Source organism: Polypterus senegalus, chromosome 10 (assembly GCF_016835505.1).
Source record: "Polypterus senegalus isolate Bchr_013 chromosome 10, ASM1683550v1, whole genome shotgun sequence".
Lineage (NCBI taxonomy): Eukaryota > Metazoa > Chordata > Cladistia > Polypteriformes > Polypteridae > Polypterus > Polypterus senegalus.
In genome coordinates, this window is record NC_053163.1 from 116,133,520 (window position 1) to 116,158,568 (window position 25,049).

The 25,049-nt window shown below is 35.2% G+C and overlaps 1 protein-coding gene across 1 annotated transcript in view; it reads left to right on the forward strand.

Annotated features, from left to right (window-relative positions):
* Nucleotides 1–25,049, forward strand: part of shroom4 (shroom family member 4) — a 130,197-nt gene that overhangs the window by 45,639 nt on the left and 59,509 nt on the right. The window contains exon 2 of the mRNA XM_039766376.1: nucleotides 15,491–15,642. Within this exon, the coding sequence (XP_039622310.1) occupies nucleotides 15,491–15,642 (152 nt within the window). The remainder of the gene's footprint in view (nucleotides 1–15,490; nucleotides 15,643–25,049) is intronic.

Below are 25,049 nucleotides of genomic sequence, written 5' to 3' on the forward strand. Positions count from 1 at the left end.
TCCTTTAATTTTTCATTACTTCTTTAACACACTACTTCTCCGCTTCGAAGCGCGGGTATTTTGCTAGTGAAGGAATGAAATTTCCCTCAACAATTTGGTTAGCACCAAATGACGTCATTTGAAATGCGCTGTTGTACTTTCGAATGTTGTTCAAGAAATGCTCACTTTGAGGATGTTCACCATTTAACAGACCCTCAAGAAGGTCAGGAAGCTTATGTAAAGGAGTAAGAGAGACTTTACCAGCATTACAGCACAAACCAGGAGACTCGCAGGCTATGAGAAGCATTTTATTGTCTTATGTCATATGTATAAAGAATAAATATTTTTGTACAAACGACCGCACCCACACGTGCAGGTGCGACTCGCTCCAATCACCTCATTAACTCCCAGTGGTCATGCAGTCGTGCCCACGGAGAACGACACGGCTATACGGATTTAATCAGGCAGAGGTGTTGGGTTCAAGGGCTCCTGAACAGCAATGGGAGCATGGAGTCGAACCCGCATCGTCACATTTTGGTGGCAGCTTTGGGATGAGCTGGCAGTGGGGACCAAAGAAGAGATAGAAATGAGCCAGAGGGATTGATTCCAGATTTAATGAAGAACCCATGGACCCAAACCAGAGGAGGACATTTTTAAAGGACTGAGCTTTTATAATGGACATTTATTTATTGTTTGCTTTTATGGTCTTTTTAAAAGTTCTTATTCTTTTAAATGTCCCTGTTTTACAAACGGAGCTTGGGTTGGTTTTATAATGGGATTGTTTTTAGTGCTTTTATTTGTTTTACTGCAGTAGTAGAGTGGCCGAGCCGCGGACCTGGGCCGCCAGTTGCACTGGGTTGGGAATGGTGTGGAACCTACTCAAGCAACTGGGGCTTTAAGAGGGGAGGTATGTGGTATAGCGGGTCCGCGGCCTCCGAAAAAAAGTCAGGTTTTTCTAAATCCTAATATTTACTAGTTAAACTTAATGTGTTCAGTAAGGAGGAGCGCATTCTACAGCAAAATTAATAACAAGGTGCTTAACTAAGTGGATGGATGTAGAATGCTGAGCTCACAATATTACAGAACAGAGAGATGCATGAAAGCACAGTGTCTTAAAGCAATGATATAGATGCATGAACACATTTATTTATTTCCTCTGTTGAGTTAGTTTTACAAATGTTGTTCGGTACAAGATGTGCTCCAATTGCTTGTGGACTGCTTATGATCAATCATCTTGAAAAGGGACATAGATCGCAACACTTTCTTTTAAGTGTCACTTTATCATTTACTTTGTTTTTAGTTAATGACAAGCTGGCCGTTGCCAGATCTGAAGCATGTTCGTTTCAACTATCACATGAGCACGTTAACGTGACACTGGGGCAGTTCACTCTGGCTTCTTAAAGAATTTCTTTCTTTTTTTGTGAAATGAGCATGCTATCAGAATCCTGTATGTACCAATAGTTTTGTAAACGGTGTTCTTAATCTTTCACTACACAGTCCCTTCTAGGGGTTTGCTGTATTTCCAGTTTAGGCAAAAGTTACTGTCATATGTGTTGATGGGCATTTCTATATGGAAAAGATTTCTTGTATATTGTTTTTTGTTAAAAAAATTTGTTTTTAAACATAAATGAGGTAGTGTGGATGTAGCATCAGTCATCATTGGTACTGTAATGATCAATGCCTTGCATCCAGCAGTTGCACTGCTTATCTCTGCATGGAAATGTAACTGCCATCATTAGGTGCTAATGCATTCACATGCACCCTAAAAACAATAGCGTGCATATTTGATAAAACACATACTGCTATTACAGGCAGTATTCGTATCCAATGTATGCCCCTCTGAGTTATTAGCTTTTGACTTAACTCGATCATACTGACATTTTTAGTAAATTATTTCACCCATAACATATCAGTTAAAGAAAGCTTTAGTGATATCTTGCAATAACTTAATTGTTTTCTCACATTTAAAGATTTTCAACTTGTTTGCTTTTTTCAGTGGAAGATTGTGGTTTTATAATTTCTATTTCTTGACACATTATGTACATGGAAGTGGATTTGGCTGTTCTACACACAAAATAATTTAAAATTCTGATGTTCTGAGTGAGGCTATAATTTTATTATTCAAACTTCTCTATTAATATGTCACACAGAGGACAGATATTTATAGCTGTGTACTCCATCATTATTCAGTGGACAACTCAAGGTGTTTCTCGAAATGATGTGCTGGGAACTGAAGTCATGGACTTCGTAAAATATGTTAATATTTAATATTTCAGTTCAATTCCTCCTTTCAATTTGATGTATGGCTCTAAGCAAGTAACTTGCTTGAACATATGCCTGCACATACCTGTATATACTGTAAATGTTAACATTTTAAGTATAAACAAATGTATCTTTATCTTGTAAGTAACCTTGGATAAATATGTTAGCCATATATTGAATGGTGATTATTATGCTTAACAGCCAGGCCCCTGTTTAATTTTGCTATAAGTTTCCACTCCAGATTGGTTTTAACAAAATTTTAATTTTGTTTCATGCATTTCCATTAGTTTCTGACTTTGTGCATCACACTTGATATAACAGCTCTCAAGCCTTCTCAATTAGAGCTTGTCTTTGCTTTCATGGAAGGCTCAGACTGTTGCCTGTGTTGCAAATGCGATGTCCCCAAACACAGTACTTTATAGTCAAAGTGTTTAAATTACACTTAACACAATCCATTCAGGAAAATCGGTTACCAGCGCAAACTGTAGTAAGTTCGTACATCCTGCAGGTGGAAACAAATGCACTATAAAATGCACTTGGAAAACTCAAGCAATAGTGTTAAGTTGAAATACACAGAGCTCTCTGCCACAGAAGTAGGTCAAGTTGCTGGCCTACTGGTCTGTAGCAATAAAGAAGTGACAAAGAGCCAGAAGTCAGCATTTTGCAAAATATACAAACATTTTAGCTTATCAGAATAGCAAAAGCAGACAATTTAACCTCAGTAGTAGCATAGTTTAAGTAGTGTTTCGGTTCACTTTCCTTTTTTTTATTGAAATTATCTGAACATAAGTAATACACACTATATTGATCCAATCAAAAGAGAATGTGCTTCCCATAAATCCAGTGGTACTTAAAGTGCTTCAGATTGATGGCTAATTTTCCAGAGTCACAGATACTTTTTACTCAAGGGCTATGAAGGCATTAAATGCTGTTCATGTTGCAAAACCCTAGAGGGAAACATTAGGCAATGAATACCAGTAGAATGTGAAAAATATCTTGTATGTAAGGTATGAGGCATGTTTTACTTTTTTTCTTTAATATCCCATTTATAAATCTTTGTTTTTTTATAACTTTTAATATTTATATATTTTTATAGTTTTATGATTTTTTTTGTTGTTTTCCACTGATAGGTTGGCATTCAATTTTATTGAGTGTGTGTAATGACAATAAAGAGGTACTCATTCATTCAATCATACATTCAGTGGACAAGCTTTGGTCAATAATCACTTGTTACAGTATTCATTACAATTAACACATTTACCTTATTAAAGACATATATGAAAAAAAGTAAAATTCAAATAGTGTTGCTTTAGTTGCTTTTCAAAGCTCTAAATCTTAGCCATTAAGATAGTACAATAGCAGACAGCTTAAGAGTGCTGATGAGATGCATCACTGGCCCCATGGAGTAAAAGGATTGCAATTCTCAGAGTTTGGCTCTTTAAAGTGAAATTAAAATGAATTTAAAAGAGAGACCTGTGTAGTGAAGAAAGGACTGGAGAGGAACAGAGTCTAAAAAACTGTCAAGCAAGTTTAATGGGGTGATCACAAGAAGTAAAAGTTGTTACTGTAGTAAATGGCATAGCATTCATACTGTATGTATTAACAGTAACATGGTATTGTATTGCTTAATAAAACAGTTATGGTAATGTGGAGTGGCGGTGGAAGTGAGTAAAGGCACCTGCATCAAAAAAGCAGTGAAAGCAACATGCATAATGTATTCTTGTTGTTCATTAGTAATGTTCTCATTCATTAATCCTTTTGGCTCATTGTGAGCCTTCTCCATGTGCATGTGCTGGGTAAATAAAACAGTACAAATACCTTCCAGAAGAAAAACTAATGATGCACTCCATGATGGTGTTTTCAAACTGGGTTATTATCAATCTATGTTCATTTAGTTGAGCAAGCATTGGACAGCAGCCTGGCTGTTACAAACACTTGTCAAGCCAAGTAAATGTATAATGGACTGCCATACCTGAGCATTTTAATAATCGGTTTTCTCTGATAGGGTGACCACTGTTGGGGGTAATGCGTTAAAAGTAATGTGCCTTATGTTGTCAGATTACATTTTAAAGTAATCAGTAACTTAACACAATACTTATTTAAGTAAAAATACCTGCATTAAAAGAAAAAAAATTGCAAACAACCTATGCGTTATAATGGATGCTTGTTCCCGAACACTCCAGAAATCAAATATTACTGCCTTATTTAGCAGAAGTACTGCATTTTTTCTCACCGAACACTCCAGAAATCAAATATTACTGCCTTATTTAGCAGAAGTACTGCATTTTTTCTCACTTTGTCTGCTGTGGTTGGTAAACACCGTGTCCATATGTGCTCTGGTCATCTGTTGCCAGCTTATGATAAATAGGTTAAGCACATGTGCAGCAAGCAATCAAGTAAAAAGAAATTAGCTAAAGTTTTACGTATACATTTAATCCTACATGCGCTGAGGCGTAAATTTAATCCATCCAGTTTAGGGTCAGAGGGAGGCAGCACTTTCATTGCGGCAGTACCCATTGTAATGCAAAAAGAAAAACTCAGTGGATGGTATGCTAGTCCTTTGCAGGTCACAGTCACACAACCAAGCAGAAAATATTGTGCTTCGTGCCACCCAGTAACAGAAACCTGTAAATAAAATGTAACTTGACTAGTTTTAATCCAACTATTTCCTACAGAGATATGGAAACAATGTTGTCTGGTGGCGCAGTGGCCAGTATTCATACCAGGAATCATAAGGGGCCCAGATTGGAGATGGAAAAAGGGGATAAATGTTATTTATTTCACAGCAAGTAAAGGACTAGACATTTTTATAAAACAAGAAAATGATCAAACTTTGCTGTGTTTCTGGTTTCATGAAGATTCATACACAGGCTTAGGATATAATAGCAAATACTGGCCAGTGAAATGTGAAGTCTTTTATACAAAAGAACAACATGTAATGCAAAAGTACTAAATTGTATGTAATGCATTACATTTTATAAGTAAATATATAACATTTATTTGCATTTTATGTAATCCAGGAGCAAATAAATTAAGTTTCTGTAAAAGTAACATTCCTCAGCCCTAATGATAACCTTTTGGACCACACTTTGAGAATTACTATTGCATTACTAGTATCCTATCTGGTTTACTAATGTTATCATTAGCCAGTACCTAAATTAATCCACTCCTAATTTATCAGAGAAATTAACAATCACACACCTTATGCAGACATGTAATGCTTGGTCAGTTGGTGTCGGAAGGCCACATTTTTTATGTTTCGACTGTCCTTCAAAAAATTACCAGCATTACTAACAGTACTTTAAGAGACGGCTCTACAGCTCATGCATGCAACACATTTAAAGTATTTTACCAGCATGCATTTCTGTTTTGCAACTGCAGCAACAAAGCCAAACTATACAGTTAGAGGTATTACTTTAAATTATTACTAATATATTTAATTGTAAGGCTTTTTTTTAACCCCAGCTGTTGTGTTGTATTGGGCAATACTGATTAATTTGGTGTCATATGTGCCCTTTGTCCGTAATTATTTATTTCAATACTGACATTCAAGTCATAACGGTCATTAACCTACCTTGTCTTTTAAAACAACTGTCCACTCTCAAGTATTTTAGTTTATTACACAATTATTTTAATTTAACTTGTGCAGTATATGTTAGTATTTTCTTCATATTTGTTTGACAAGAAAGAGTGTGCGAGTTCTTTCTCATCAACAGTATTTTGAATAAATTTGAAATTATCAGTTAATTTATTTATGCTGAACTATGTCAGTACATGCATGTCCTTGTCCTTGTGACACACAAAAAAACAGTAAGTAGATTTATCTGGTGCACGTCAAAAGCGAAGTGACAGTGTTTATCTCATGACTGTGACTGAATAACTGACTGACTGGCAGTCAGCATTGTCTGCTTGGTGTTTCATTCTCCAGGACTGACTCACTGTATGACCCTGAGCAAGTTGTTTATCCTGCCAAAGTTTGCATAGCAGAAATAAGGACACAAATTATACTGTAGGTATTTTACTTGTAAGTAAGTTAATTTTAATTTGTCTGGTAAATGTATAATACAGTATAAGTGCAGTAACATAGAATAATATTTTAAAATACCATAGCTTTTCATCATTTATTAGCATTGTGAATAATTGCATAGAAATAGGTACCTAGTTTTTGGGAATTCTACATAAACATCAAAGATCTTGTCTACCGCATGTAATAAAAATTATGCATATTAGAAATGACCACAATTTAGGATTTATTTGATCAAATGAATTCTCGATACTCTGTCTGGGGCCCAAAGCTGAAACATATTCCTAGATTAATTGTTACTTTATACCCACTTTATTTCTTACAGAAGAACGGAAATAAGAATGATAGAAATGTGCAAATAACATTTTAAATCTTGAATTACTGTGCTTGGACAGAACTTTTGAAACTTAAGATCGTCTGTATTTATTTCTTTTATTTATTATTTTCTGACCAGCCAGAACAAAAGCCCAAGAGGGTCAATTATGAACTGCAGGCCACAATTGGGGTAGCTGTGGTATATTTGATACCCATGTATATATTACATATATATATATTACAAAAATATGTGTGAGCATTCAGTAAGATCACCCATTAGAGTAAGTGCTAAGAATTTCATTTGTAAGTTTTTGGTAGCTCTGTACTTAAACAGACATATTTTTTACTTGTTGTTTTGTAAAACTATTTGGTTCAAGTTAGTATATACATTTTTTTTTGCCCTGCACATGTTAGTCATTACATAGCACAGATGGAACAAATATTGGTTTGGTAGATTAGGACTGAAACCTCAGACATTGAGTTCATTGCAAATAGTCTGTACTTGATTGTGAATGTTCCATGCAAACTACTGTAGATTGGATTGCATTTGGAGAAAAAAACATTTATGTCAAAGGTAACAACACACGTAGTGGGAATTTATGACCAAACGATAATTGCATCTCTTGATCTAAGACCTGTGGCATATTTAAAGAACAAAACTGGTTGTTAGCAGTCTTGACTCTATCATCAGTTGTTTATTGTTTGAAGTTTTGTCTTGGTAACATATTTCAATGCAAATGTTGAGCTCAAATTCCTTCTAATGACAGCAGAAATTCTACTTCATTCATGGGAAATCTGTATTTCATTCTCATCATGCATATTGTGTAGTATTTAAGAAAAAAAGAAAAAAAGATGTCAGAACACAAAGTTCAATGGTTTTGTAGTGAAAGCTGTCCAAGTCTATAAAATTCAAAAGATTACAAAGGATATTTAACATTTTGTAAGTTAAGTTTTATTAAGTGGCTCTGAAAAGATTTGTGAAATATGTATTAATGATAAATATCAATATGTGGAAAATGAATAGACTAAACTGATGTTTAAAGAAGCAAATGAGCCAAAGTACAGTATATTTGCCACAAGCTCATTGGTCAGAAAAATAATACAGCAGAAGTAATGCTTGATGCTTGTATTATTTTTTTTGGGAAAAGTACTTGCTCAGATATGAACAGAGAGAGGCCACTTTTTACCTAAAAAAATATTTGATTGACTAGGTCTGCTGTTAAGAAAGAAATGGAAAGTCTTTCCTAATTGGCATCCTGAGCAGTACAAATGATACAATGTTAGTGCTTACATATAAGAATTTGAAGTTCACATGACAGTAATATGTGCAATATATTTAACAGGGTAAAATGTTAAAAAAAAATTGAGCTATACCTCAACCCCTTTTGTATGACAAGTATTTTTAAGTGAACTGAGGCAAAATTTACAGATACAAAAACATTTACCTCACTGATGATGACGTACGTAATACATGACTTTATAGTGCCTTACACTGGCTGGTAGTTTTCATTCCATACAATTTGCTAGTGACTGTAATGAGACATTTGCATCTTGTTAGTATAATTTTATGAGTTTTTGGCTTGACTTAAACCTTCATATCAGTGTCTAAGGGGAAGCTACAAAAGACCCTGCCTTTTGCCATTAGCTCACCATAAATGTCAACTTGGCAGTACAGCAATTTATAGAATTATTTTGTGGCAATATTTAAAGTGCTTTCAGAAAGTATTCAGCTTCCCTCACTTTTTAAACATTTTGATCTGTTTCAATACCTCAGAATGACAAACTGAAAACAAGTTTATGATTTTTTTCAGATTTATTACAGATAAAAAAAATTATCACATTTACACAAGTATTCAGACTCTTTACTCCATTCTCAGTTGAAGCACCTTTGATAGCAATTACAGCTTGGAGTTTTCTTAGGTAAAAGTGAAAAGCTTTGCATGCCTGGATTTGGAGATTTTCAGCCACTCTTCCTTGCATACCATCTCAACCTCTGTCAGGTTGGATAAAAAACCATTGGTGGATATCTATTTTCAGGTCTCTATAGACATGTTTGATTGAATTTAAGTCATAGACTCTGGCTGAGCAAGTCAAGGACATTCTGAGCGTGGACCCTAAGCCACTCCTGTGTTATCTTTGCTTTGTTGTCCTGTTGGAAGGTGAACCTTTGACCCAGTCTGAGATCCAGAGTGTTCTAGAGAGTGTTTTCATTAAGGATATCTCTGTACTTTGCTCTGTTCAGCTTTCTGTCAACCATGTCTAGTCTCCCAGTCCCTGTAGCTGAAAAACAACACCACACAATGATGCTGCCACGACTCTGCTTCACCATCAGAATGATATTTATTGTACAGGTGATGAGCAGTGCCTGGTTTTCTGTAGACATGATGCCTAGAATTGAGGCCAGACAGTTCAAACATTGTTTCATCAGACCAGGGAATCTTGCATTCTCGTAGTCTGAGAGTCCTTTAAGTGCCTCTTTGCACACTCTAAGCAGGCATTCAAATGTTGTCTGGCCAATCTGCTCTAAATCCCAGATTAGTGGAGTGTTGCAGTGGTAGTTGTCTTGGAAGCTTCTCTCATTTCCACACTGGTTCTCTGGCGCTCAGCCAGAGTGACCTTCCGGTTCTCTGTCACATTTGTTACCAAGGCCCTTCTTCCCCAATTGTTTAGTTTGGCCGGGCAGCCATATCTAGGAAGAGTCGTGGTTGTTCCAGACTTATTCAGTTGAAGAATTATGGACACCTCTGCGCTGTTGGGAATTATTCAGTGCTACAGAAATTTTGTAACCCTCTCCATATCTGTGTCTCAATGCAATCCTGTCTCTAAGCTCTGCAGGCAGTTCCTCATTTCTTGGTTTTTGCTCTGATATACATTGTCAGCTATTGTACCTTCTTTAGATAGGTATATGCCGTTCTTAATTACAGCCAATCAATTGACTTGACCACATGTGGACTCCAAACAAGGTGTAAAAATATTTCAATGATAATCAATAGAATGGGATGCACTTGAGCCACACTTCAAGTTTCATAGCAGTGGGTCTCATAAAATCATATTTTTTGCTTTTGTAGTGAGTGTTGTTTGATGAGAGGAAAAATTAATTTAAATGATTTCTACATAAAGATGCAACATAACAAAATGCAAAACAAATCAAGGGGCCTGAATATTTTCCAAAGGAAGTGTATTTTGGTGATGTCTGCTACCTTTTGGTTTATTTTATATTTGCTGTACCTAAATTTCAGAGTGGGATTGTGGATGTCCAGCCTATTATTAATAATTAAAACAAAAAGTTCAATTTGAAATAGTGAGAAAATCCCACTGCACTATTAAGACAAAAAAAAAACACTTTTTCATTATTGCCACTTTTTTCACTTTATAAGTAGTTGAAAGATAGAAATACCTGATTTGTGCATGTTTTGAGAATGTGATGATGTGACCAATCTCTTGTTATTTGAGTGAGTGACAAGATTATTGTCGTCTTAGTACAATGCCATACACCACTGCAATAAAAGATTGTATGTTTTGCGTTTTTCCTTGGGTTATTATGAACATGGCTACACTTGTCAGTCCAGCCATCTATATTCTGACTGATGTATCAAGTTAAGTGTTGTTGGAAATCTATGCCTATTCCAACTGCACTGGTCACTAGACAAGATCCAACCTTGGTGCCAACCTCACACATACAGTGGGGGAAATTATTGAATGTGTCAACATTTTTTTACTTAAATATATTTCCAATGAGGCTATTCACATGAAATTCTCACCAGACATTGGTATTCACTCAAGAAATCCACAAATATAAGGAATTCACAACATTAAAAATCCTAAATATAGGTATGTGTAATAAAGTGGAATGATACAGGGTGAAAAAGTATTGAATACACTAAGAAAAATCAGTACACCAAGGCAAAGAACCAGCTGAAATACGTAAGTAGTTAGAAAGTAGTTTCACTTCCTGTCTGTACAAATGAATATCCACACATCCATATAAACATCATTACAAAGTAAAACATATTTAGTCAGTGTTTCAAAATTTCCACATTCTCTAGGGACTTAGGTTGTAATGTTTCAAGGCAATGTGTTAGTGGAAACATTTTGTAAACAATATAGTGTTTGCAAAAAGTAAATATAAAGTATAGTGGAAACAGTGTAATGGTCTGGGATTCTTTTGCTGGAGGCAGAGTTGGTGACTTACACAGAGTGAGTGGCATTCTGATTCAAAAGAGTTACCCCATGAACAGTTAATGGAGTTAAAGAAAACAAATCATCTTAAATTCAAATTCATTAGGTTTTGTAGTGTTTGTTAGTGTAGCAACTAAACTTTGACTAAAGCATGTGACACATATTCAATGATATGGAAGTGACTAACTCTACATTAATAAACTGACATAAGCAATAGCAAAAATGTACAAAGGCAGCTTAGAAAAAAGAAAAGGCTGTTTTGAAAGAATTGTTAAAACAAAATTGTAATTGACAAGTTTGATTTCACATATTTGATATCTAATACATATACTGATATAAACATGAATCTTATTGCAGCAAATGTCACAGATATGACAACACAAGTTTTCTGGTAAACTGTTACGGAAACTTTACTGTTACGAAATGAAAACATCCTGAATTGTCTTAGCATTCATGTGACAATGATACAATGCTTGAAGCTTTATATTTGGTGTTGATTTAAGCATTTATTTTTCAGTTAATGGAGAGAAAATGTCAGAACACTTGTAACATAAACCAGGTAGTCTGTGATGATCATAATCATTGTTTACGCTCTGTTGTAACTCCCTCCAGCCTACTAAATTTCCCCAAAGCCAATAGAATCTTTCAATTTCTTGTTACATTTTAAATGTGTCTCACTTGCAATTGAAGCCCTAATTTGAAAATATGATTGTAAACCACAGACTAAAGAAATATGAGCACATATGAACTGTTTTCTAATATTCTAGTTCTGGAAAAGTGCCGTATATACACAGTATTTAAAATATTTTAATTTTTGCATTCTGCTGTTCTTGGTGGTTTTGAATGAGTCTGTATTGTATAATTCAGATTTTCAGTCTTTTCTAAATCTGGAGTGTTGTGAATGAAGTGTTATTGATACATTAGTTTTGTATATCATCTTCATTGTATCAAATTGAGAAATGTGTAGCAAAAATGCATGTTCTCAAATAAAAGAAAATTAATAAAGTCTCATATAAATAATCATTAAAATAACCTTCTGACAAAGATGTTCGCTAATAATAGTTCCTCACCTCTTCCACAGTGCTTTCTAATGTCTTTTTTTTCCTGTGCAAATTATGATCATATTTTTATCATAATGAGTACCTAACCCTGGTTTTGGCAGATGACTTCATTATTAGTTGGCAAAATAATGTCCTTAGACTGTGAAACAAATGTGGAGAAAACCCAAACAGAAAGAAATGGATTACACCACTGCAGTTAAACATGGCAGGGTTCACCTTTGATGCAGTATTGTGCCATCCATGACCTAAATATTTCTGTAAAGTAAAATTACAGTACTTGTAAAATAAAAGGGTTGTGGTGAAATTAATAGGGTGTTTATAAAGATGGTATTGTAAATTACTTCTTATGACTACTAATGGACTTTTTCTACTGTAGAGGAATTCAAGTCATTTTAATGAAACCCTATAATAATGCTCTGCTATCAGATTGAAGTCACATGCTGATTAGTTTTCTTTTTTTATGTTTTTAATAGTTTCATGTTTGCTGATACAACTACAGCAGCAGTAGCATTCACCAAAGCTGGAATTAAAGGTCTCCTGGTGGGCATTAATCACCACTATCCTGACGTAAATAAAAAAAGGAAGAAACTAATTTTTGCTTTATTTTGTCTAAATTGCATCCACATGGCTGAACCCTCTTTCTGGAAATTCAGGAAACCTAGTGTGGTATCAACAAAAAATTAAACACTGGAGAAACTCTTATTTGTATTTGTTTTTTTTCTCCCCAAACCAATTTTCAATTGCTCTTATGTTTTAATCCGTAGATATTAATATTTTTTCAGTTTTACGAAATTATGGTATATTTAAATTTATTTTTTGTCCTATTTACATTCTTAAGATCGTGTTTGGCTTCCATGTTAAATATTACGGATGTCATCATTTTATTTCAACCACTGAATATTTTAAAGTTACATGGTCCACATGCCGTCATGCGTGACATCACCAGGGCTTTTGCTATGAAATTGTGCCACTTGGCGTTGTCAGACATGGTGTTTTGTAAAAAGGAATCTTGGTGTATGTTAGAAAATATATCTATATTAAGTAACACATTCATTCAGTTTTCAAATCTTGCTTGTACGTTTGAGTTTGGTTTGGGCTTTGCTCCTCTGACTAAAGAAAGATTAAGCTTTTTGAGAATCTATTTTTTGTCTTTGCTGGCGTTGACCTATGTCTGGGCCTGCTAAGTGTTTTCTAACTTCTCTGTACATTCATCTCCCAGTTATTTTTCTCCTGTCAATTTTAGACTTCATTCTCACTCTGCCCATAACACTATAGCCGCTTTGATCTTATTATAGAGTTACTGTAGCTAAGGAATAGATTTGTGTATGCTTTGAAAGCACGATGATGTAATCGATCAGAAGCAAGTTATAATCATTTAACTTGTATTGTCAAGTCAAGATGGCGAGATTAATCACTTTTTTAATACAGTGTCCTAAAGGAACAGAGGCTTCAAATTCATTCTCTGACTGCAATACTCATGTCTCCAGATATCCAGCTATCCATTCATTTTCCATGTCAATACGTAGCACTGTTTTTATATATATATATATATATATATATATATATATATATATATACTGTACTGTATATGGAAGAGAAGGTCTGTGATACGGTTTGCATATTTGCAGCTGGTGATCCACAAAGGGAGAAAATTTATCGTGTATCATAAAGTAGTTTTTATTCCTGGGCTTTCAACCACTGCTAGTCACCTTCATCAGAGGATAATGCTTAGACTTACAAGAATCAAAGGCAATATATAGAAAAAATTACGTGGGTGGGGGAGGCTAAGTCAGTGTGATCAGGAGGGTGGGGTATTGGCTGTAAAGTTTTAATTATTATGAATATCTTGTTCTTAAGTTTGCATATGCCGGGTTTATGTCCAAATGTCTGTCGATGGCATTCTCATTTGATAGCCAAGATTTGGCCAGCTCTCTAGCACTTTTAGTACTGGCCTTAAATCTTACTTGTAGATTGTCCCAGTTTAACGCATGTCCTGTTGATCAAATGAGAATGCCATCAACAGACATTTGGACATAAATCCAGCATTCCAGCATATGGTGGAGGAAGTGTGATGGTCTGGGGTTTTTTTGCTGGAGGCAGAGCTGGTGACTTGCACAGAGTGACTGGCATTCTGATTCAAAAGAGTTACCCCATTTTGGCTGTATTACCTGCAAAAGTTGGCTACTTTGAATCAAATATTTGAATAAATGTTTGTGCACTTCTATGCCTTGATTTCATGAAACATTAAACTGCGCACATTTCCATAAAAATGTAAAAAAAAAAAAAAAAAAAGCTGAGGTGTTCTAAAACTTTTGACCAATAGTGTGTGTACATATATGTATACATATGATTGTTCTTGTATACATTTTATACATATGTATACTCATATGCTGAGTGAGTGTGTATGTATGTGTGTGTGTGTGTGTATGTATATATATATATATATATATATATATATATATATATATATATATATATATATATATATATATATATATATATATATATATATTTATTTATTTATTTATTTATATTAGCTACAGAAACTTCAATTGAATGTTGGGTTCTTTTTCTCCAGTGGGTCCACTGAATAAAATATATGTATTTCAACCAAACAATTTGCATAGTGACTTCAAAACAATTATATAAAAGAAATTCTCAATGCAGGTTTGTTAAACTCTTGCCAATCATCTTTTTTTTATGAGTCAAGAATCAACCTCCATTGTCCTCTATATCCCAAATTCAACTTAAATTTGAAACCCTCAAATAAAGCTGAATTACAACAATTCTGCAAAGATGAGTGGGCCAAAATTCCTCCAGAGCGCTGTAAAAGACTCATTGCAAGTTATCTCAAAAGCTTGATTGCAGTTATTGCTGCTAAGGGTGGCCCAACCAGTTATTAGGTTCAGGGGGCAATTACTTTTTCACACAGGGCCATGTAGGTTTGGATTTTTTCTCCTAAATAATAAAAACCATCATTTAAAAACTGCATTTTGTGTTTACTTGTGTTATATTTGACTAATGGTTAAATGTGTTTGATGATCAGAAACATTTTGTGTGACAAACATGCAAAAGAATAAGAAATCAGGAAGGGGGCAAATAGTTTTTCACACCACTGTAACTACAAATAGTTGTACCTGTGTAGTTTCCCTAAATTTACAACACATCCTCTTTCAAAATGGACAATCACACCCCCATTCAGTTAGTTCAGAAGCTCTGTCAGTATGGTACCAAAATGTTCATTAGCAAAGTCATGCTGTGTTTATCTACTAGATACTCCTTTGAAGTTTTCCTTAGTCCCTTGACACCATCATTGGTACATATCAACATATTGTCCCATATTTTGCTGGTCACATTCCACCATCCCTTCCTAAATGTTGTGATAGAACGTCATCTGTTGCTTCAGTCAACTTCTCTCACAGGCAGGTGTTCATTTTGGTCTCTTGTACTTTCTTGGTCTGGCACTGGACTTTAAACCATAAGGTTACCAGTTAAATTCATGGCTCTGCTGCACTGTGTGACTTTCAGCAAATCATTTAATTTACATTTGCTCAGAAGCAAATATCTGCAGGTACAAATTAGCTTTATATACTGTATATGTCGTCTATACTTTAACCGTAAGTGAAGCTTTGTGATATTTTTTATATATATGTATATATTTTAATTTCAGATTGAAGATGGGGGAAAGGCTGCTTTGTCCAAGAAGCTGCTTGTTGGGGATGAACTTGTGAACATAAATGGTTCTTTGCTTTATGGTTCAAGACAAGAAGCCCTCATCCTCATCAAAGGTTCCTACAGAGTTCTCAGAATGGTGGTCTGCCGGTAAGAGACAATATGGTTGTTTACTAGTATTTCTGATAATAGTCCCCCATCTGAGTTGTTGTGCAGTTATCTGATTACAGATGTTTTATTATTAGCATACTACAGCCAAGTCTTGAAACATAGTTTTAGGTGGCAGTATAGTATGTGATTCAAAGCTGAGCTACTAAAATATTTTGAATGGGAATATTCAGCTCAATTCAATTTACCTTATTTTTTGCATAGTACTATTTAATGAGTGCAGGCTCAGAATGCTGGAACAAGTTCACAGGTAAAATGCAGATTCAGTTTTACCAATTACAAATTGCATGTCCTTGGCCATTGCTATGAAAATAGCTTTCATGATCCAGGTAAATGTGCTGTTTCATTACCCTATTATGATACTTAGAAACAGGGTCGTTATATGTTCTTTTGGCATGGGTTCTGAGGGGCTGATGTTGCAGAAATTTTTATTGCAGCATTTTGAGCCCCTATAATGTAATTGTAGTAAGAGACACTTATTAGATAAAAAAATTACAGTATGTGAACAGATTAATAATACATTTCTACATTTTATGATAATTGAAGAGGTTGGGAGCATGCGCTGATTACAGCACATTGCTGCACCAACCACATGACAAACCACCCAGATTGGGCTCCCAAGTGCAGCCGTGCAATGTGTGACAATTTAGCACCCCACCAGTTTGAATGAAATTGAACAGAGTCAGGTATTTTTTCAGTGACTGGAGTGCCAATCCTGCCACCAACCCTGAGTTTTCCCTGTAAGTTGGAGGAGCTGGATGCAGGTTAACATCACACCCAGGATGAAGCAATTTCAGGTTATGGGCCTTGCTCAAGGGCCCAACAGAGTAGAGTCACTTCTGGCATTTACGGGATTTGAACCAGCAACCTTCCAATTGCCTGCACAGATCCCAGCCTGCAAGCCACCACTCCTCCCTATGATAATTAAAATGTCTTAAAAATAAGGAAATTGTTGCAAATTATGTTTACAATTGAAAAGTTGTGCAGTCATAGTAGGTTTAAAATATTGTGGGTATTTCTGGTTGGTGAGAAATACCCAGAACAATGTCACCACCCTGTTGGCACTGTATAATCCTGAGTGAAATTACAGAATAGAGAGTACTACACTAGGAAAAACAAGATGTTCTTTAATTTGTTGGTGTGCTAAGGCAACCATGGAACTCTAAAAATGCAAGTAAGGAGAGGCACAAGAGTAGGGGAGATAGTAAATGTTTCCAATCAGGCCATGCTCCCTTGGAGGTTAGAAGGACAATGTAACAGGTTCCATGTATGCCTTACACCCTATTTAGGGTAAGAGAGGGGCAAAGGAGGATTTTGCAAAAAGCTGAAAGATTACCTTGCATCTAGATGTAAATGTTGGTTTCCTCATTGAAATGGTACAGTAAGTGAAAGTCGCCTCAGAAAGGGTGGGCCTATCCATGAAAGTTTTGCAGTGTTTTAGATTAATTACTTGCTAGAGAGTACACTGTTCTATTTGGGAAGAGGTGGAATTTTGTTACCTCTATTTATATTAAAAAATGCAGCAGGCTTTATGAGAGACCACCTTTAATATTCTAGAGTGCTGGCAAATCAAGAATTCTAGCTTGAAGTTCCTGTAACAAAGTGAAAGCAGTCTTTTAGCATGGTGGTCTTTCAGGGTCTTGTCCAGAAGTAATGCTGGTAGGGTGGGAGTTTTTCCAGAGTCTGGGGGGACAGATTTGGGATGTTAGGTCACTGAATGAGAGTCCTAGGTTACGTGAGAGAGATAGTAAGTATGAACTAGTGGTTATTGGAGGAGGAAATAAGGTAAGACCACTCCACCTTGCTGTTTATATTGTAAACAAGGCATCACATTATTAAACAGTAAACAAAATCTCACTGGTTAGCTGGGCTTTACTAACAGTTTGTATTTCTTTCTTTCCAGTTGGTTGGTTCCCCAACTTAAAGTATTGCACCAGCACTCTTTTTCCTCCCATCTGTTTCACTCTCTCTCTCTCTACCCATTCTGACCTTGAATTTCTCGTCTCTGTTGAGCAGTTACCATAGATCAACTCCCAAATCCAAACCAATGGTGGTAAGGTGGCTTCAGACCTCACCTTGGCGCTACTTCTAGGCCAATCCCTAGAACCACATTCAGAATCACATTTGTCCCTAGAGCGTTAATCCAAGAGGCTCAGTTGACAAACCATGGTCTCTGCACATCCCTGATCCTCAATACACACCTATAAGGCCAGGTACCCACTGAAGTCCCTGACTGTCCCCATTCATCATAATAGAACACAGGCATTTACCACTACCATGTGGGCACTCTCTGTTGACACCTGGCAGTTTGGGAGAATTCACCCAGACCTCTACCTATCCTACATAACCATCTATTAACCAGAGGGCTAGGCATTCCTGATGTCTGCTACTCTTTAGTGTCCTGGAAAGCATTACATGTTTGCACCTAGGATGTAGCTTCCTTTTATTCATGTCAGCACCTGTATTTAACAACATTCCAGGGGACTGTGCACAATTATGTTTTAATTCTTCCCACTTTTAGCTTTTTACCAACACTGCTGTGTATTGTAGTACTACCACTGTGAGCTCTTCTCCCTAATGTTATTTCTCCTTGGCATTTCATAGCCAGCCCCACATTCTTGTTTTACTTCTGCATCCGTTTTTTTTTCCTTCTCTAAATTAGCAAATGTCTCCACGTTCACAATATGAGTGAGTAGTTAATTTGCAAAATATTACAACAGTCACTTTTTTTAGCTTTCATTATTGTTTGAATTCATTTTTGTTATGCCGATAAGGGATTTAAACACTTGAATTCAGCTTTTACCCCCAGACCAAACAATTTCAGTATTTAGAGTTAAACTGTAGGAGGTTATCTTTATTCGAGGAGTATTCCAAATTGGTCTTCTGTTCAGCATGTATTATATTTACAAAAATTATGTGCTGTACGTTGTATTTCACATACCTTATACTTCAGAATTTTACAAGATCTGGTTACGTAGGTGATAAATAAGATGATCAGTACCTCTTTATTCTTGATATATTAAGACAATTTGTAGTTTTGAATAAAATATTTTGGGGAAAAAAAATTAGCTGATTTTTTTTTTTTGCCTTCAAGTATCTTATGTACTCATACATACAGCATCTTGTTAACGTAACAGATTCTCTATGGTTTAAAATAACAAACAGTATTGTGTAGGAAAAGAGAGCTGCAGTTGCGCCCTTCCTGTATGGACTGAGTAATGGCTGTGTCCTGCACCACTAATTGAATGGAATGCATTTCTGTGTTATTTTGGAAAGTGGGTGTTAAGCACAAATAAACATTACTGTAATCAGGGACTTGAGCGGAAATTTAACTTAACTGCTTGTGCCCAGCAATTATTTAAAGAATTTTTCCCTCCTTAATTCATTTGGCAGCAAACGTTGTAATGATTATAAAAGAAGCATAAAAATCCACAAAGATGTTGAATCTGTAAGCTGAGCCTTAGTCAGTTTTGTGAATTATAAATGGACAAACCAGGTTTGAGTTAAAATTACACCATACCTAATAATTTTGCTTTTGCTAATTCAACTTTTAATAATAATTTTTTTTTTACATAATTCAACTGTAATGACAAACAAACATATTTTGTTTTATATATGGCCTTTTCTCTAGTGAACACTCTCTCAAGAACCTTTAAAATTACATAATAATAGTTTAATTATTTACATATGCATTTTTCACTTTTGGAGCAGTGGCAAGGTAATTAAATTACTAAGGGCTATGTAGTGAGTAAGTAGTAGGAACAGGACCAAAAACTGGCTATTTTAAATCCTGCACCTTAGCCTTTAGGCCACAAATTGGTTTTTATGTAGAGCCTTTTTAGTGACCCCAGTGTCACATAGCTTTACAAAACAGTTAACACTACACAGCAGCATGGGATATTATATTATTAACACTATGCCAAAACATAATATTGCATATATATATGAATTAATTTGGTAGAGTTGGGTTTTTAAGTTCATCGACTTTGTGCCTTGATGTTACCTTTTCTGTCTTAGAATATTTTTGTTTAACATGGAGCAGTAGAATATATTCAGTTTCTTAGCCTGTTTTCTATTGTGGAGTATATGAGTTCATGAAATCATTGAACAAAAATCACAAATAAACCCTATATAGATAGTCAGTCAGTTTTTACAGGGCACAGTCATGTATACATTTACACATTCATACCAGGTCAATGTAGCGATGCTAGTTTACTTGAAACGTGTCTTTGGAATTTGAGGAGAAATTAAGAGTTCATAGTAAAAGTCCATACAGATAAGGTGCAAATTCCACACTGTGATAATGTTTGGAATCAAATCCAGGTACCCGGAGCTATGAAGCCACCAGTATTAAGCTCTTTGTCTTTAATCTACCCCAACAGTTTAAAAAATATTAGTTATATTTCAAGTTATCCTGTGATACAGTTTAATTGATATAAAACATAATGTGACATAGGGATGTCACTGTACCATAATGTTTGTATTTGGTACCAGTACCAGTGAAATTTTACAGTACTCGATCCCTATTTAATACCAGGGCAAAACAGAAATCTCATTTAATTTTTATTAAAAGTACCTCCATTATTCCAATGAGTAATATTTTCCCTCTTTCTGTTACATAATACTATTCGTTACCTTTTAGGTTCTTAGTCATTGATTTGTAAGTTCAGAGTCTGCATGTCTCACCCTTTTTGAGGGTAAGACATGCAACACCTGTCATTAGGTCTGGTAAGATTTCCAGTCACCTGGTGGGAACATAATCTAATTCCTTATCTGCCAGGGCATACCAAGAGATTACCCCACTTTTTTCTTGTCAAAAGCCTAAGTGTGAATGACATTTCATAGCAGTTAATTCTTCAACAAAGTATCGATTGCTTGTGTGAGATAAAGCTGACAATGTTACAAGCAATTTGCTTCTCCTTTTACACCAGTTTTGTTCTTTGCAGAGAAGTGTACATCTTGAGGCATGTAGACCTGTACTTCAATGCTCCTGTAATCAGGCAATGCTACAGGAAGAAGCCCTAAACCTAACTCAGTATAATGTTCAGATTCACAAGAAATAAAGTCCCTTGCTCATTCTGTCCATATACATAGCTAAGGAAAGTGCAGCATGTATTGAGGAATCACAGAAGTGTGAATATGTCATATGCAGCCTTTGTTTGCATAAGTAGTTTAAATCAGCTGGTTATTTTAATGTTTGTCACTTTAGGCTTAGTAAAACATATAGAGTACATTGACCAAAAGCAGAATCATTTTGGCAGAAGTGGTGATATTTGCAAGACAATGTTTTTTTTATTTACCTTTCTAGTGAAAACAATTTCTTGCAATATTTAAATGTGTAGAATGATATTGAATTTTTTTATATATTTTATTCATTTGGAGCAAAGGTCAAATAAAGTCAATTGTGTATAGTTATACAATGAGTTAAAGATAGAAACTGAACTTGCAGAGATGAGGTTTAAAGTCCAAACTGTGGAAAACTGACAAGAAGCAAAATATATGCAGAGACCTCATGGCAGAAATACTGTACTTTCTTTACAAATTTACAGAATTCTGGGGTGTCTTGACATTTTGCAGTAGAATTGAACCACACCTTCTTATATTATTAGATACAGTGCCTATATACTATAAAAAATATTCTTTCCTTCAGAAGTTTTCACATTTTGTTATTATATAATTTTGAATCACAGTGGATTTAATTTGGCTTTTTTGACATTGATAAAAAAGACTCTTTAATGTCAAAGTGAAAGAAGATCACTGCAAAGTGGTCTAAATTAATTACATTTTTAAAACACAGAATAGATAGATATTCACCCCTTCAAGTCAATATTTAGTATATGCATTTTCTGCAGTAGTTTTACCCTTAAGTCTGTGTGCACATGTCTCTATCAGCTTTGCATATCTTGACATTGCCTTTTTCTCCATTTTTCTTTTCAAAACTGCCTATCCTCTGTTTGCATTGGTGTCATGAGTGATCAGCCTTTTTTAAGTCTAGCCACTCATTCTTAATTAGACTGAGATCTGGGCTCTGACTTGGCCACTTCAGGACATTAACATTGTTTTTAAGCCATTTCAATGTGGCTTTGGCTTTATGCTTAGAGACATTGTCTTGCTGGAAAATAAATCTTCTCCCAAAGCACTGGCTTCTTGCACACTGCATCAGGTTTTCCTTCAGGATTTCCCTGTATTTTGCTGCATTCATACTCTCTACCCTGATAGTCTATTCAGGGCCTGCTGCAAAGAAGCCTCTTTTATATTTTTAACTAATATTTGTATAAAGTATTTGTAGGAAGAAGTATGCTCTTTTATCTTTGTAATTAATTTGGACCACTTTGCAGAGGTATGTTTTCAGTTTGACATTAGTCTTTTTTTGATCATTGTCAAAACATCCAAATTAAATACATATTGTTATATTGTTATAAGTGTATAACAATAACATGAAAACACTGCCAAGGAATACTTTTTATTGCCACTGTATAGTCGAGTTCACCGTTTATTTCAGTATATTTTATAGTGTTTCCTTTGTTTTCACAACACTTCGTATGCCTTTAGTAAAACTGAGCTGTGAAAACATCTTCATGGTGTACTGCGATAGACTCACTTTTTTGTGTTGCTATGCTTAAACAAGTGACATCTGACTGGTGCAGACATCAAATTTTTGCATAAAACCTCTGAGACAATCATTTACCCTTTCAAGGGCTGATTCCCCTGTCAATAGGACAACAGAGTTGTTCTAGCTAAGAAGGTCTGGCACAGAAACTTAAAAATAAAATCTTAAAGTGACACAGAGGCATTATGCAGTCATCAAATTTGAAGAGCTAGCTGCAAACAAATGGGTTGCCATGACACATAACAAAATTTGATCCTCAGTCTTTTTTGATAGCTTTGATAATATTTTTCTCTGGGCTTCATTAATATGAAAGCTATGGAATTCAAGTAAGGATGTTTTAATTAGAATTAGAACACAGATGAACACTACAGAAACTCTGTCATTGTTTAGGATAACCTGTAGAAAGTTTACCTGTCAACCAGGCCTCATGGAAAAAAATAAATGTGGAAATGCGAAAGGGCTTACAGGTTGCAGGGCTATATGCACAAACCTCGTTGGAGCCCTGCTCTTTTACAAGGAAAAATAATGATTTTTAACAGACATAATGTTACATTTGGAATGTACAGAACATAGCAAAACACACAGTAAAAATGAAATGACTGGCAGCAGAGTAGAGGGGTATCATTTGGTTAAGAATGATAAATACAGCTATGTCATCAGCATTCGAACGAAAGTAAATATGGTGTTCATCAATTACATCTATGGCAGCATATTAAGAGAAAACGGAACTGGTCAGGGCATAGGCCGCTGAGGCACTTTTTATCTGATTAGTGAAAGAAATGAGTGAGTGCCTGTCATTAGAATTTTGAACATGACTGAAAATTATTTGATAAATAACAATTAAACTATCTACACCTGACAGGCCAACTAAATTCTTTAGAATACTGCTATGAAAAATGGTATTAAAGATGTGCCTAAATCAAAAAGGATAATAATGGTTCATTTTGCGTATCACTTGAAATTAGAATGTCATTTACAGCAAAAGTTGTTTTTGTCATGTGACCAGAGTGAAAAGACTGTAATTTGTCTTAAAGACTTTTTTTTTTAACAAAGATGATATTTTGAGTTGTTAGAATACCATTTTTCCTAAATATCAGTTTTGAATTTTATATTTTAAGCTTAATAAAAGTTTAGTTGTTTAAATTTAGACTGTCATTTGCTTGCTTAAGAGTTTTAGGTTTTCATTTTTAAAAATGCTGTGTCATTTACTATTGGTTGAAATGTTTAATTTAAATCACAACCTTATGTTGTAGTGAACACAGTAGGGCCAGGAAGTAAACAATAGGTCCCATGAAGTTAAGATGTAGGCTTAGAGAGACCTCACACCAAGAAACAGTAAGAGAGATGGTGACTAGCGCAAGAAACTAATGTATTGTCTTGACTTGTATTTTCTGCCTTATTACAAAGGAGAACATCTCAGCATTGCCATTTCCAAGACTGGGTTGTATTGCTAGAGGGTGCAGTTGCTGTGAGTTGGTGTTGTTGAATGCAACAATGATCAGGAAAAGGACCCTGGAGTTTCATGGCCAGTGCTTTCTCCCACTGTTTTATAGGGAAGCATAAAGCTCACATTGTTTTGTATAGCTGCATAAAGTGTACAACCAAAAACTGGTGGTGTTATTTTTAATCTGACTGTGGGGAAAAAGTTAGAAAAGAGAACTCGGGCCTTATTTACTGTATGAAAGGACACATGGCTCTTGAACATTTAGTTGTTCCTTGGGGCTTTAGTTGGCATTTATATAATCTGTATAATGTGTAAGGTGAGCAACTGTCGTGTGAGCTTTTATGTTTTCTCACTCCTTATTCCTTAACACAACTATAATTGTATAAAAACATATGTTCCTAACCAAACAAAAGAAATACCTATGTTAATTACCTTGAATAGGGTTTAATTACAATGAGATGCTGGAACAGCCTAATACTTGTTCTGGTTAGAATCTGCATACTAGGCTGGCAGTGACATTGGTTTGAATCTTTAGCATATTCTTAAAATCATTCACTGGCCAGATCCATCAGGATAGAAAGGCTTCACCATAGGATGTCCACGATTCACTCTGAATTGCACTGTATTTAATGGAATTTCTTTTATACTCTATGAAGTCATTCCAGGCAAATAAACCACAAATTGTAACAGAACCAGTAATTCTCTTCTTTGCATATAAGCAAGCATAGAAATCACAGTTAGGGAAGTTTGCACTTTTGTCTTTTTCCTACTTTCTATATGTTAATATTTTCATAACCACTGCCTCATGAAATATTAGCAAGTGGAACAGGTTGCCATGGGGCTTTTGTTTGGCAAATCTCAATAATCAGCCCTGTCTCAAAGTCACAGTCTTTTTTGGCTTCAATAACCAACAGTACATTTTTATATCATTAGACACAAGGAGATGTTAATATTTTAATCATCTGTATGAGAACACCTGTTGCAGACTATAATTTACAGCCCTTGTTCCCTTTATTTTATTTGTCTGTAGAGTATTAACTGAATATGTACTGAATTACTAAGCATTTGTTATCATGTTTAATTATAATATGCACCTCACCATTTTCAAAATACAAAATGAGACAATCATTACATAAGATGCATACTCAACATCATTGAAGCACAAACAAGCCAAGGAGCTTGCACACTCAGGGTCATACTATGAGTTGGTGGAGGATGGTGAATATGCAGCCTTGTGCTTCATTCCAGCTTCTTGGTCACTATGTTCTTACATTCCTCATGGAGAAGAAGCCCAAACATATCCTTCAAAGGGTTCTTAAATATTTCAGGTTTGTT